Here is a 16,002-nt window from a genome sequence, read left to right as displayed (position 1 = left end):
CAATTTTCTGTGCAACTTAAACGCACAGCTCAACGTGTCAGTTTGAACAAATCCTTCATTCTAAAGCTCAACACCTTAAAAAACTGTAAACCGTAAAAAAACAGCAAGATTGTCAATTAGTTTGTTCAGAAAGCAACATAATGCACTTTACCACCATGACGCCACGGTAAAATAGGGGTAGAAACGTGGAACAGAGGCAGCAATCAGAGTGACGGAGCGGTTCAGAAATGTTCTCACTATAAATGAGTAAATGATGATATATTGTGCTGCGCTAACGAAAACATGATAAAGTCAAAGTGAATTTACGGCCTGAATTAATCGCTTTCTTTCGTTTGTGTAGGAACTGCTTCAATGATGCTGTATCATTTCAAGGCGGACTGGCTTAAAGCACTTGTTTTTGTCTTTTTTGGGTCGTGATCCCATATAAATCAAGGGAAGCATTTGAATAATAGTGTGGGAGGGCACATTGCTTGAACTCAAACTCTCACAATGACAATGACAAATGAAAAAGCATCAAATATGAGAAATTAAATGGACTGCTAGTAAACGTTTAACAAGATATCTGTTAAAAAAAATGCATCCATGCTTTTGCCGAGTGCCGTCTTCCCCCAAATGGAAGTGTGCGCTTATGTGATTCTAAATAGCAAGAACACGGTAAAATGGAAGAAGACTGTGACGCGAGAATTCTGGGAAACCGAGTGCAAGAGCTTTAGGTTGAACTACCTCATGGAAGATTTTTGCAATGTGTCCGTCAAGGACAGAATAAAGTCATTTTTAACAAAAAATACAGATGATGATGATTGATGATGATGAAAAGAAAAATCTAGTGGAGGCAACGAGTGATTTTTTTTTTCTTTTCTTTTTTGCAGAAACATTCAAGTTACAGTTTTTCCCGAAATAAACTACATTACAGGCCTACAATGCTGGAGTATTGCCTTATTTGATGGGTTGCCTACTTGCACTACACTACAGATTTCCCAAGTAAGGAAGACAGTGCAGGATCCACGCAAAAGGTGTCTGATTAAATTAGTATGAAGAAGAGAAAGTAGAAGGAGAAGTGTAAAAAAAAGAAAGTTGAATATGACTCTAGTTGAGCCAGCTGTTCTTCATGACCACATATGTTGTGGATCAGGCTGGTGAAAAAATCAGTGGCTATTTCCACAGACCAAGACACACAAAGTGACCTATACAGTATTGCTGTACGCTTACACATTTGAGACACACACATTTAAAAGGCCATTCATGTTTCTAGTCCCATGATGTCCATTTGCTATCCGGACATTAGCATACAAGGTAAAGGACAAACTCGGACACTTAAACACCCAACCGTTTTGACGGGAAACACCAAGGACATAACTGGGTTAAGAGCCACAGACGCACGAAAAGAAATGGCTGAATGGTTTCTCTTTTTCGTTCTTGTTTTTTTTTTCTTTACATTTTTTTTTTTTTTTTTTACAAATGGATGCATAAAATTCAAAAGTTAAATTACTGTACATAAAAAAGAAAGTCACAAAACACTATTAGTGCTGGTTGATGGGTTCATTACAGCTAGGTTTTTTTAATTTTTGTTATTAATACTAGCCCAGACAGGAAGACAAAAAAAAAAACAGTAACATAGTGTCGGCCCAGATCAGGACCGCGTGGAATCGACGTGTACCAGATGTGGACCGGATCTGGGCCGACACCATGTTGCTGTCTGGGAGTCTACTAGTTGGTGAGACACCAAGGCCACGATAAACACATCAATGACCAACGGAGTAAAGCTTCCTACTTTTGGTGTGCGAGAGGCCACAATTCTCAACATACTCTTCAAATATTCAAAAAACAGAGACAACAATGCAATATAATATCTTTGGGTATGTTCGTATCTATTACACATTTAGATCTTCGAAATCCAAACGAAAAAATTAAAGTTCAGGGAGTTTAAATATCAAAAATCGCATGTAAAATGTTCAAAATGCAAGGCGTGGTTCCTCGGGTCGCGTTTGTTAACCTCCTTTTGAAGGGGTGAACTAAAGCGGGAACCTTTGTTCCAGTAAGGCCACATCTAATGGTAGAGCACGTTCTCCAAATCATCCGTTTTTGAGAGCATTTCAAATTTTAGAAACTGCAAATGGATGTTCAGGAAGACAACAAAAAATGTTTTTTTAGAAAGGAAACATTGTAAAACGGCACTAAAGCTAGGAGTCTAAACTCAGGTCAGAACTTGACCGTTACAAATATCCAACTACTGTGAAGTTTCTGAAATTGATATGCGAGAACCGTATGTGCGCCCTAGAGCGAATGACCTACACTAGGGCTACCGCATCAAAGAGACGCGTTGCATCCAAAGCCTCTATATTGTGTTTTCTGGTTTATCTTCCCAAATAAGACATAGAAAGATGGCATTGTTCCTTTTTGTGAGATCTAGACACATCGATCGATGACGAAATGCTTAAAGGAAGCGTAGCGCATATTGTAATGCAGGCAAGGCAGACGCATTGCTTAAAGCTCTTTTCTTTTTAAAGACTTCATAAAAACGAATGATAAAAAAAAACAGGCCCTCTGAGTTTCTCACAAATGAAAAATGAAACTAAAAAACCGCATGGAAAAGAAAAAGGACGGTATTACAAAATACAAATCTGACAAAAAAGTATCAAAACTGAAGGAGTCCAAGCGAACATATGTATATGAAACTATCTATATACAGAAAAACAACAAAATAAAAAGGCGAAGCTCAGAGGAGGAATAGAACCTATTTGGTAACAAAAGCGTACTATAATGTTTGATATAAAAAAGGTATGGAGGAAAAAAAAATGTACCTTTACTAAAGCTTATACAATATCCTTGGTCCATAAAAACTGTCAACTCACAATTTCAATGTGACCCTTTTTCCTAAGAGTTTCGACCTCCCAGGCTATGATACATCTCACCCAATCGCACACACACAGACCGGAAGGAAGGAACGTAGGAGACTAAACATGATTTTCAGTCGGCTGATGTATCATTGCTGTGGTCTTGTCTCCGTGTCTTCTACACCCGTTGACAGGTGCTGGTGTTTCCTCTCAGGCATTGTCTATTGCTAGCACCAAACCGGCTCCTTAGAGAAAAACCACAAGACGGCACAGGAGAACCATCTCTCAAATATTTTGTCCTCGCCACAAGTTTAGCCTTTTTTTTGCCCGTCCATCCCTTGATTTTGAAATTCAATACGCAGCACTTTTACAAACAGTTTGTAGTCCTCTGTTTTCACGCATAGCTCGTAGTGAGTTTGTGAGCGGCGCTGCGTGTGTTATAACACCACAGCCGCGGCTGCGTTAGAGGACGCCGCTGTGACGGCGTTAGACGTGCTGTTGGAGCCGTAGGGTGACGTTTCTCCGGTCACTCCCGCGATGTTGCCGGTCGTGGAAAGCAAGCTGGTGTTGCCCGTTCGTAGGATGGCGCCGGCCGCGCTGCAGTGAGGACGGGGACCGGGTTCGGGAGTGTATGTGAACGTGAGCGTCGTGGAGTAGATGATGCCGTCATTTCGGACCAGCGTTACGGGGACCTGCACCGGCTGCCGAACCCACCGCCAGCCCTCGCGGAACGCAGAGATGTCCGGGACGACGCACAGCATGCTCTCCCCGCACCTTCAGAGGAAATATAATGTATATCAGTCTGTCACTGTTTTTACAATGTCTGTAATAAAAGTACAACTACTACATAATGATTTAGTACAGATTAAACAACACATGTGGGGTCTTGTTCACTTCAAATTTTACAAGGCAGAGGCACTTCATTCAACCTACGACCTGTCATATCTTAACATTTCTTTTACTGTTGCACTGAACAGGTTTGTAAGGATTTAGGACTCCCTTGTGAAAAAGAAGCGCACTCACTTGTTATTAGGGATGCATAACGATTAATCACAATTAATCGTTTGCAGAATAAACGTTTTTGTTTACATCATATATGTGTGTGTACTGTGTATAATAATTATGTATATATAAATATACAAACATGCATGTATAATTTTCAGAAAGAAATCTATTTATATATTAAGTATTTATAATTATATATAAGATAAATTATATTTAAATATAAAAATGTATATAAACATGTAAATATTTTTAAAATATATACATGCGTGTGTGTATTTATAAATACATAATTATTTTACACTGTACACACACATATATGATGTAAACAAAAACTTTTATTCTGCAAACGATTAATTGCGATTAATCGTTATGCATCCCTACTTGTTATGAATGTCCATTTGTAGTGCACTTCAAATCTTAAAAGTATTTTTGGTAACACTCTATTTTACAGCGTTCCTGTTACACATTTTCATAACAGTAATAACAGTATTTTGTATACTTTTGTATACTTATAAGTATACAGTATGCTTATTTGTATTAAAACTGTACCTGCAGACAATATATGAATGAAATAATATAATATCATGACACAAAAAGTGCACTGTGTAATAATGTCAAAGTTTTAATTGGTTGTACTTTCCTAAATTGCAATCATTACAAATGTGTAATTATTAAAATATTTAAATACCAGACATACAAGTCTTGTATGACATTGAAGTATATTTTAGTTTACCATAAATTCTTATGAGTACATTTTAACCATATTTCAGGCATATGAAATGGCATTTAAAGGTGTAATTAAGGGGGTCAAAAAGCACTTTAAAGTTTAAGTTTTCATTTAATGGCAACTAACATGCAATTAAGTATCCAAAAATGTTTATTCAGTTTGGACTTATAACAGTATATACAATATACTATTAATGTGTATTATTTCTGTAATAAGTACTTATTTTGAAAGTATGCTAACGTGTACTTCTTTTTCACAAGTGACACACCGGATGTTAATCTGAAACTTTGAATTAATCCACTGCCGATTTTACATTTTAGTATAGCAATTAATTATCACACTGATATGGATTTAAAATTCCTCAGATATAATAATGAATATAAGTATGTTACGCCCCTGTGGAGATCTAAATCAAGCCTATAAACTATACAATAAATGTATTGTAAAGAACTGTAGATCCACTTTATAACTATTCAGCAAATACAAATTCCCAGTATAAAATTATCTGCATCAGTAAAATTATACATTTCGAGTCCTCTTGGATTTAGGTTGTGTGTCCACCAAAGCGTTTTTTTCATGCGGCTGGCGTGTTTTTTCAATTGTTTTCAATGGGAGCGCCGTGTTTTTAAAATGCCATGAGCGCAACGAGGCGCTGAGCGTCTTTTTCACGCTGAAACATTAAGCGTTCAGCGTTTTTTACAGGTCGCAGAGAGTTGAAGAATGTTCAACTTTTGGGTAAAACTCAGCGCTCATCACTGTCGGCGCTGTGTCGGAGGAGGGGCGCGACTAATACTACACTGACCAACCGCCACATTCTGTACAACAGATGACAACAACAAGCATAATAACGGAACCAAATACTTTAAAACAAGAGCCAGAGAAAATACATCAACACAGAAACTAAATATGTGTGAAATGAGATACTAGTGACACTTTCGCGGATATTCCGTATCATAACAAGCCAAGCGTCTCACTCTCAACTGAAAAAAAGCTGCGCTGCCAAAACGCTCTCAAGCACCCACAGCTAGGTGTTTTCAGCAAAGCGCCTAGCGTTTTCAGCTGGCTAAAAGCGCTTTGGTGGACACACGGCCTTAAAATCCCTTTTCCTATAGATATATTTTCAAATAATTTCCATACCTGTACATGGTTTCAGCCTCTACGTCACCGAACCACACACGCAGACTTGGAGTGAAGTTCTGTCCTGTCAGCTCCAGCATCGCTACATCTCCTCCGCCATTTAACTGCTCGAACACACATAGTGGTACATAATTTATCAACTGCAGCAGGCAGAGACTTGTGAGTGTACGCCAGTAAGAGATGCAAGCTTCTGTGTGTGTATGGGTTACCTGTAAGCTCTCGACCACAGGCACAGGTGTGACGGGGGTGTGTACAGGGCCCATGCCCTCATAGAACGTGTATTCTGCTTTATCAGTGCTGATGATTGTCCAGGAGGCACCATCATTTATCATCTCTTTATTTGGTTCCTTTGGGCATGGAGTAGCCTACACACATACACACACGCACAAAACACATAAATACAGGGAACTCAAAAATAGCATACAAAAAGGGATAATACGCAATCAAATAGCCAATATCACAAAATAAAAACCAACAATCAGGATACTTGTATCACCCTGAGAGGGTTTGTTTTGTGATAATGACCGAATTACTTCATCCCACCTAGATGGCCATCTAAATAAATAAATACGTGGATGTGATATTGCGAAAATTATTCTATTAACGTAAGTTACGCAAAAATAATGCTTCCACTAAGAAAATTTTAAATCCATAAATAATTTTTAACCTGCCATCAATTTGATGCTTTATGGACTTGACTAGTTCGCAAACATTTACATCAAATGTACCATGTCCTCCTCTATTTTAAGTGCTCTCTCATCCAGCTCTTTGTGTCTCTTTCCTAATCTTTGTTTTTCTGGGTGATGTTTTTTTTTACCTTACCTGAGACCTTCTAGCTATCAGTCAAAGGTTTTATGTCCACCATAAACTACCCTTCCAAAGTTTGGGGTAAGTACGTTTTAGGGGTTTGGGGGGAGAGGGTTTGAAGAAATAAATTAATTTCTTATAAATAAATACATTTAAATAAATTCATCCAAAGTGATAGTAAAGACATTTATAATGTCACAAACGACTTTTATTTCAAATACATGCTGTTCTTTTGAACTCTCTTTTCATGAAAGAATACTGGAAAATGTATCAGTTTCCACAAAAATATTAAGGAGTACAGCTGTTTTCAACATTGATAATAATAGTGATAAGAAATGTTTATTGACCAGCCGCCAAATCATCATATTGGAATGATTTCTGAAGGATCATGTGACACTGAAGACTGGAGTAATGATGCTGGCAATTCAGCTTTGCCATCACAGGAATAAATTACATTTGAAAATATATCAAAATAAAAAACTGTTATTTTAAATTGTAGTAATATTTCACAATATTACTGTTTTTACTGTCTCTTTAAAAAATAAAATAAATGCAGAGTTGGTGAGCAAAAGTACGGAGCCCCTAAAGAGACATGGTGATGGAAACAAATATCACATAGGAGGAAAAATCTCAATGTCTTTGCGCTCGCTGTCAAATGTTTCGCGTTCCCCCAAGAAACTTTGCGTTCACTTGCAAAACTTTTGCGTTCGCTCACAAAGAAAAGTCGCAGCAAAGCTTATCAGGGGGGACGCAGAAAGAAATGCAAAAAGCATTGACATATAATTTTTCCTCTCATCTCATATTTTTTTCCCATCACCATGTCCCTTTAGGGGCTCCGTACATAAGAGACTTCTTTCAAAAGCATACACACACTAAAAACAAAGAGGTGTCATTTGTGTTGGAATGAAACAAGAGAGACCCCGGAGAGAAACAAAACCGAAAATACAAATACTGTATATAGTTTGGAGGTCATTATAAATAAAATATTGACTGCTCACAGCTTCCAATACACTTTTCATTTAAGAAAAACATCAGGTCTTGTATACATACGTGATTTTAGAAGGATACATATTTCTAACAAAATCAAACTGCATCACTAACATCATCATTATCAGCACATTGAACCAACAGTAAGAAATGCGTTTACTTTAAGTTTCCAGTGAGCTACTCACTTGAAATTGGATGATCCTCTCTTGAGAAAGGCACAGGTACATCCTCTCCGTATCCTTCAGGAAAAAGGCACACTTATGCAGCTGGGAGACGGGGTCATCTGCATCCAGCAAGGCCGTCTGCTTGTCCACTTTACGGATGATCTGTGTGTGCGGGGAGAAGGAAAGGAAGTTGATAAGTATCATATAAACATTAGGACGTCAACATTGTATTTTCTGCAGTGACTGATTGTGACCCCTGCAGATTTATAAACGGACTGTCAGTTAATTATACTGTCAGCAGATAGAAACAAAACAGAGGATAATAGAGAGAAATGATAACATGCAGAAAACCGTCAGATGAACGGAGACAGATTCTTACCAGTCTAGGAAGAGCCATGCCAGTCACAGAGCACACGAGTTTGACAGTTTGTCCGTAGTGAATGTAGCCGTCTCGCACAGTGAACTCCTCTCCCTCCGACTCTTCGTCATCCACTGAAATATAATAAAAGAGACTAAGCATATCCTCTGATCAGACCTCCATTATGGTTGTCAAAACACAGACAGTTCAGTGCCAATGGCATGTATGTTTTACCATTACAGGCAAATAGTCACGGTCAGTAATAAAGAAAAAAGAAATGAATCAAGAACACTGAGGGGTTTTATCTTTCTTTCTTGTCAATTTAATTTACATTAATGACATAATAGATGAGACTTCCTTTAAAAAAAAAAGTTTTGCTCTCAGAGTTATATTTTGTTTATATTTTATTATATTTCAGGTTAACCTCCTCTTAAACATCACAAACACCAAGTGAACTGTGGTTGGTCAGATTTCTAATAAGGCCAACATAATATTAAAAGTGAGTGTAATAGTTTAAAATATGGCAAACACTTTGTTCTTTTGAACTAAAATAAAATACCGCACAAAAGTCAGTATGTTGCTGTTTTTTTATATTTTTTTATTGACAGGTCTTTTCAGCAGGGATGCATTAAATAGAAAAAAAAAAAAAAAAGTGACAGTAAAGACAAAAAAAGACAAACATTCTATTTCAAATAAATGCTGTTCTTTTGAACTTTCTACTAATCAAATAATCCTGAAAATAATGTATCAGTTTCCACAAATATATTAAGCAGCACAACTGTTTTCGACATTGATAATAATAAAGAATATTTCTTGAGCAGCAAATCAGCATATTAGAATGATTCCTGAAAGATCATGTGACAATGAAGACTGGACTAATGATGAAAATTAACCATAATCAGCTTAACCATATCAGGATAAAATTACATTTACAAATAGAAAACAGTAATGTTAAATTGAAAATCATATTTCACAATATACATTTTTTTTACTGTCTTTTTGATCAAACAAATGGAGTATTGGTGAGCATAAGAGACTTCCTTTAAAAATTATCTTAACAATGCCAAACGTTTGAACAGTAGTGCATATAGAAGTTATGACAGGGATAGTGTCCCTTGAACAGTTCTTGCACAGACTGATCGTTTTACTTTATTAGACTTCAATATATTGTCAGGAGCAATATATTAAATATATATATATTAGGGCTGTCAAAAGATTAATCGTGATTAATCACATCCAAAATAAAAGTTTGTGTTTACATAATATATGTATACTGTGTAGAATTATTATGTATAAATACACACACATTTATGTATATATTTAAGGAATAATTGCATTTATATAGGCCTACTGTATATACATTTATATAATTTATATTATATATAAATATTTTATATACAAATATAACCAATTTTTCTTAAATATATACATGATTGTGTGTGTTTTTATATATATAAATAATTATACACAGTACTAACACATATATTATGTAAACACAAACTTTTATTTTGGATGCGCCCTAATATATATACATCTTTAATGTTCTACTAATGAAAGAAAGTCTCATACAGCAAATTTTCATTTTTGGGGTTATTTATTCCTTTAACGATTTGACAATCAACATTACTCCACAGAAGTGTGTGTGAATGTGTGTTCGACTTACAGAGGTGGATGAAGAAAGCTCCCCACTGCTGTGAGCTGGCATGAAAGTTTCCTCCCTCTACGTGCAGGTAACGTGTGCTGACCGTTTGAGAGCGAAGCCGGTTAAATAACGCCACTTTCGTTCCTGATGCTATACACACTGCACACGGGAGAGACACACAACTCTGTCAGAACACACCACAGAGACTTCCGAACATGCTGTTTGAATCAATATCTCATTTCCATTGAAAGTTATTACACAACAGGATGTTATTATTCATTCCAGTTATGCTTTATTTTGAACAGTCTCAAAAGCATTGTTGGTGTTTCCATTGAGCGTGATATGGATGGTGAATACACTCACGGTCTGCATTTTTGAGGGACTGCTTTTTTTTCGAAGGTTTGGAGATGACCTTTATTCTCTTGCTGAGGAAGACGCCGATGTCTGTGCTGTTGCCGTAGAACATCTTTACTGACAGCATGAAGTGCTTCCTTTTGTCGGAGTCGGAGATGTATAATGTTTTGGCTGTGCAATAGTTCTGCAGGGAAGAGGCAAGATTTGCGTATTCATGAGAAGAAACAATGGTATGCTAATCATGTTGTTTTGGCTCTGTGGTAGCTCTTGCGGTTTGCATCTGTGCATGAGTGTGTTACCTTCCCCTCTAAGTTTAGCTGCTGCATCTCCTGATCGCTGTTGCCGATGCCGATGAAGGCGCAGGGCTGAGACTCCTGCTCCGAGCAGCCGTCTCGCTCCATCTGCTCTCTCTTCTTCTTCCATCCGCAGCCCATCAGATACACACATGGGGGAGGACAGAAAAACCTAGGCAAACACAAAAATTAAGAGTGTTACTGTAAGATAGGGAACATACACTATTCATTAAAAATATCATGAGTCAGGCTCGTTTATAAAAATAAATACAAATCCTAGATTTGTTTTGCCTTTTCAGAAAAAAATTTGAGTCGTGCATCCATTGCTGACACAAATCTAAAGTAGCCAATTTAGTATATTTAGATTATTTAGATGACAGAATATTATACCTACGTACGAATAATATTCTGTCTAAATACATATCTAAATATACTAAATTGGATACTTTAAATGTACGTATGTACTGACGCAAACAATGGATGAGATGGAAAACTTCATATATTGTGCGATGGATGGGATGGATGGATGGATGGAAACAAACACTGCATGAGATGTATGTATGTATGGAATACTTCATATTATGTGATGATGGATGAAATACTTCATATTGTGTGATTGGATGGATGGATGGATGGATGGAATACTTCATATATTATGGGATGGATAGATGTATATAATACTTAATATTATGCAATGGATGGATGGAAATTATACTTCATATTATGTGATGGATGGATGATGGATTGAATACTTAATATAATGCGGATGGTGGATGAATGGATGGATGGATGGATGGATGGATGATGGAATACTTCATATATTATGTGGATGGATGTATGGAATAATTCATATTATCCAATGGATGGATGGAAATTATACTTCATATTATGTGATGGATGGATGGAATACTTCATATTATGCGATGGATGGATGATGGATTGAATACTTAATATAATGCGGATGGTGGATGGATGGATGGATGGATGATGGAATACTTCATATATTATGTGGATGGATGTATGGAATAATTCATATGCGATGATGTAATTCTTCATATATTATGCGATGCATGGAATACTTCATATAGATAGATAGATAGATAGATAGATAGATAGATAGATAGATAGATAGATAGATAGATAGATAGATAGATATAACTAATTCTGGGCAGGATTAAAATTGAATAATTTTAAAATATTTAAATATATTGAATAATTTTGAAATATTTAAAAATTGAAATATAAAAAAAATTCTAATAAATAAATAAAAGCTGCCATTGTCATGACATCAACAAACAAATGAGTGAATATGCAATAAATAAATAAATAAATAAATACGATTAAACATTAATTATATTAAACGTATAAATAAAAACTCAACAGATTATGCAAGGGGTACATTAATGATAAAATGTATTATTATAAACACAACTGTTACATGAATGAATAGCTACATTAGGCATCAAATGTACATGACCTATCAGAAGTGCATTACATCAGCACTAGGTGGCAGCAGAACATGTGCAGTGTTGGTACAGCTTTCACTTGCAGGACAAACTCAAGAAACCACCATCAGATGGTCAATCTAAAACACTGAAAACCTGAACCTACGCAAAGCATTTCAGAACTGTATTACACCACGTCCTGAGCCCAACCAGAGTCTGGGGTCTATGTCATCTTTGCTCATCTCCTGCATATTGTGGCCTAGATCATCAAAGGGATGTTACGGCAAACAGATATCAATCAGCGTGACCTTGAATACCGAAGCACGAAATATGTACTTGACATTAAAGCCGTGATCTCTGTGGGTGACGTTATCAGCTCACCGCGCATCTTGGAGAAATGCTTGTAAACGTCTAGACGTGAGGCGGGGGAATGCTCATGACACAGAACTGCAGCTAATATCTGAAAACTGGTGCAATAAAAGGGGAATAACCGCGGTTCCACATCCAGTCAGACTAGGGGACAGACCCAACCCCAAGAGTTTTTAAATCAATGTTTTGGTACTGTTTAGCACTTTCTGTATTGGTGTCTTTGAAGTGAAAAAGGAAAAGACGTGTCTGAAGTCTACTTTCACATCCTTAATAGTGAAAGACGCATGTCGTGGTCAGGACCAATAGACTTACGAGTTTTATCAGTATCAATTTGTCATCGACAAGGCAGCAACAACGTGTTGGTTTAATCTACTGTATAGAACATTTCTGATGTCATTTTAATGTTACCACCATGTGAAACCACGACTTTACTACATACAGCTACAAAGACAACTAGAGGTTTGACATTTTCTGATGGAAACAGTTGCACAAATCTGATCTCACCACCAAAATGCTAATCAAGCACATATACAAAAAAATGACTAAATGCTAACCAAGTACAACGTGTTCCTGGATCAACATCTTTGTTGATCCTAGAACAACATTCCAATCAACCAATCAGATTTGAGGGACAAGTTTAAAGTTTGTTTACAAGTATAGGCTTACAACCAGGGTTAAGTGTTTCTACATCAGTGTTATTCACCAATCATTTCCCTCTGATTTTAGAGATAAGTTATGAGTAGGGTTATGTTTAGGGGTAGTGATAAGATTAGGACAGTTTTTGGACATGAATGTTGATTCAGGATCAACTAAATATGTTGATCCAGGAACATGTCTCACTTGGCAAAATCACAGTGACCCTAGGATGTTTTGGGGGGTTGTTATGGCATTGGTTTGCAGTAGCCAGGGAGTTGCTATGTGGTTGTTTTCCAGGGTGTTGCTATGGTGTCCTATGTGTTAATTAGGGTGTACAACAGCAATAGTGACCATTAGATATTTTAAAAGACTACATGGTCACAAGGACATGCAAAGAAGCAGAACTGGTGCAACAGGTCAAGTGCTTCACATTCATTTTCAATTGAAGCTAAGTGATACATTTCCTACTCATAAACCATCTCTGATTACAGAACAGATGTATATGATTTCATGAAGCGCATACTTTTGTTCTCATCTGGCATTCTGTCGCTCTTGACAAGTGTCCAGGTTTTGGCTTTTGCTGCTCACGAATAACAGTGCTGTCTCTCTGCCAAATGAGGCCGAGCGAGCTGTAACCGCGACATCGGTTCCCCAGACACCGTGTTTCTCTACGGTTATCATCTTGTCTCTCTTTCCGCTGACCTTCTCTCCTTCACTTCCCTGTCTCATATCACCTCACCTCCTTAATCATTTCTTTTCTCTTTCCTGTCATTATTTGGTTTCTTTTCTTATCAGCTTCTCTCTCACTCCTTTTTTTCTTCTTAAAATGTTCTTTCCTTCTCTTGTCCTTTCACCTCTTCATCTTACTCCATTCTTCCCTAAAAACCTAATTGTCCTACTTTAGGGAAGAGATGGACAGCATGAGAGGTTTCACATGGGATACGTTTTTGTGCACAAAAACACAGATGGAGAGCTTAGGAATGGAACGGGGGTTAAAAGTGGAACTGTTTTTAATGCGTCTTAAAATCGCAAAGCTCATGGCGTAAGATGCTGAATAAAAAGTGAGACACATTGCTACTACCAAAGATTAAATAATTATTAAAAAAAATTCTGTATTTACGCTCGCTAAATGGTTACATTTCATCTCGTGAATTCATCAAGAATCGCAGTGGTCATTTACCTTTTTTCATTGCCGTATGATTTCTGTGCAACTTTAGCGTGGAGGATGAGCACAGTTTGGTCTCCTCGCTCCTTCAGGTAATTCCGCATGGCTTCTCTGAAATCACAGGAGGAAAAGAAACACGTAAGACAGAAAATACTAGAGAGTAATGGGAATTGTGAGTAATTTTGCAGCCACATACTCAAACACGTAATAAAAACCAACGTAAATGATTAAAGGTAGGGCTGTAAACGATTAATCGCGTTTAATCGCATCCAAAATAAAAACTATTTTATATATAAATAACACATTTTTCTTAAATATATACATGCATGTGTGTGTATTTATACTTACACATATATTATGTCAACACAAACTTTTATTTTGGATGCGATTAATCGCGATTAATCGTTTACAGCCCTAATTAAATGTAAACTTAAAATGTGCGTTCAAATTTAATAACGTATGCAAAATCTCGACCAATTGATTACTCTATTACTGTATTTCACAAACAGACATCCACCTCTAACTAAAGTGGTATACGGTCCACGTGTAAATATATGAACGGGAGTAAACGTAATGCTGTAGGAATGAAAGTGCTACCTTGCATTTAAAATAACTAATAATTTGTTTTGTTTTTTACACTAAAACGCACTTGCACATTAGCTGGAAAGGCACACATTTTTTAGCGTGATTTGAGTTCAAGCAGCAAAGTATATCACACCATCGATGTCAGATTTGAATCTTGATTTGAAGTATGTTATTGAAATGTTATTTCGACAAACCGATTTTGATCTTTCGCCATTGCATGACAAGCTCCTCGATTCTGGCTGCCAAGTAACCTAACTTGGCTTAAAGAAACTTTGATATAACATTATCATGGAAAAAACTAAAATCCATTACTAAAACAGGCAAGATTACTTTTTTGTTAAGCATTTTCGTACGGCAGCTTTTCGCTTGTCTGCTTTAAGTCCAATACCACAGATAAATGTTTTTAAAACATGTCCTTGCGTTTCAGACCTGTAAATCTGCTTTAGAATTGCTATTGTAGACGGTTCTGGTGAAAGCATGCGTGTGTGTTTCTTTAAAGAGAAAGCTTTCTGAAGGCCTGTATGCGCTTCAAAACCCAAATCTCCAGAGCTTGACTAGAAACACAGGCCCAAGTTTGATTAGCCAATTCTCTGGTGAGTGCAACTATGTGTTGCTTGCAGAAAGCATACAAACACTGTGGCCAAAAACCTCAGCTTTCCAGCTGGGGGTCTTTAAAATAAAAAGAAGGGGAAAATGGGGGGTAAGAAAAAGGGCAAAAGGACAACAATGTGTGTGTGTGTACAAGGCGAACGCCACAAAAACTCTTAGCTCATAATCGAAGAATTCCGATTTCGTGTGTCAGTGTTCCAATTACCTCAGTTAACTAACAAAAAACATCCCAGCATGTGCAAACTTAAATTAGATCTCTAAATGTGGACACTCTGCAAGTGTGATGCATTTCAAGGAAACGTACAAACAAAAAAGAAAAATTGCTTCAAGGTTGTTGTTTAATGCAATAACATACGTGCTTTGAACAGAATCCCAAACAGAAATATTCTGCAGGAAGATGAAAACACTCTGATCTGTAACAGACCCTAAGTGTTGGATTTAAAAAAAAAAGGTTACGCACAAAAAAAAAAACCCAGCTCATTTGCACAGATGTCGGTGACACCTGACACGTCAAAATGCTCAGAGGGACACAGAGATGGGGTAATTGTGGGGGCAGCTTACACACTTACACACACACACACACACACACAAGCAGCTTCCCTTTGCCACGCAAACGTCTCACGCACGCACAAGTTAGACAGGCTTTTGTTATGGAAAGCAAGGGGGCCCTGCGACATGAGGGTGGGAGGGGAAGAATGAGAGGGAAGAGAAGTGAAAGGGGTTGTGCTCTGACAATAATCCTTCTCCTACAAGACGAGAGACAGGATCGCTGAAAACGTGCACCAAGACTAACAGGAGAAATAACGTTTAAGGTAAAAGTAACTTGGCCCCTCTGGCCTAATTAAGTTTCCAGCATCAAATCCGCCTCCCCACATCAAGGGCAAC

The 16,002-nt window shown here is 37.1% G+C and overlaps 1 protein-coding gene across 3 annotated transcripts in view; it reads right to left on the bottom strand.

Annotated features, from left to right (window-relative positions):
- Positions 1-1,454: 1,454 nt before the first annotated feature.
- Positions 1,455-16,002, bottom strand: part of rbpjb (recombination signal binding protein for immunoglobulin kappa J region b) — a 56,076-nt gene continuing 41,528 nt past the window's right edge. The window contains exons 3-11 of one of the 3 annotated variants that reach the window (XM_079604358.1): positions 13,939-14,034; positions 10,315-10,480; positions 10,025-10,199; positions 9,683-9,820; positions 8,041-8,153; positions 7,683-7,823; positions 5,913-6,068; positions 5,704-5,807; positions 1,455-3,608 (exon numbers count right to left, since the gene is read on the bottom strand). In XM_079604358.1, the coding sequence (XP_079460484.1) occupies positions 3,272-3,608; positions 5,704-5,807; positions 5,913-6,068; positions 7,683-7,823; positions 8,041-8,153; positions 9,683-9,820; positions 10,025-10,199; positions 10,315-10,480; positions 13,939-14,034 (1,426 nt within the window). In that variant the 3' untranslated portion in view covers positions 1,455-3,271. Of the gene's footprint in view, positions 3,609-5,703; positions 6,069-7,682; positions 7,824-8,040; positions 8,154-9,682; positions 9,821-10,024; positions 10,200-10,314; positions 10,481-13,938; positions 14,035-16,002 lie in introns of all 3 variants that reach the window. The other 2 variants (XM_079604357.1, XM_079604356.1) reach the window with 2 other exon arrangements.

This window comes from Phoxinus phoxinus, assembly GCF_949152265.1.
Source record: "Phoxinus phoxinus genome assembly, chromosome: 2".
Taxonomy (NCBI): Eukaryota; Metazoa; Chordata; class Actinopteri; order Cypriniformes; family Leuciscidae; genus Phoxinus; species Phoxinus phoxinus.
Note: the sequence above shows the minus strand (reverse complement) of the source record. Positions and strands in the feature narration are given on the sequence as shown.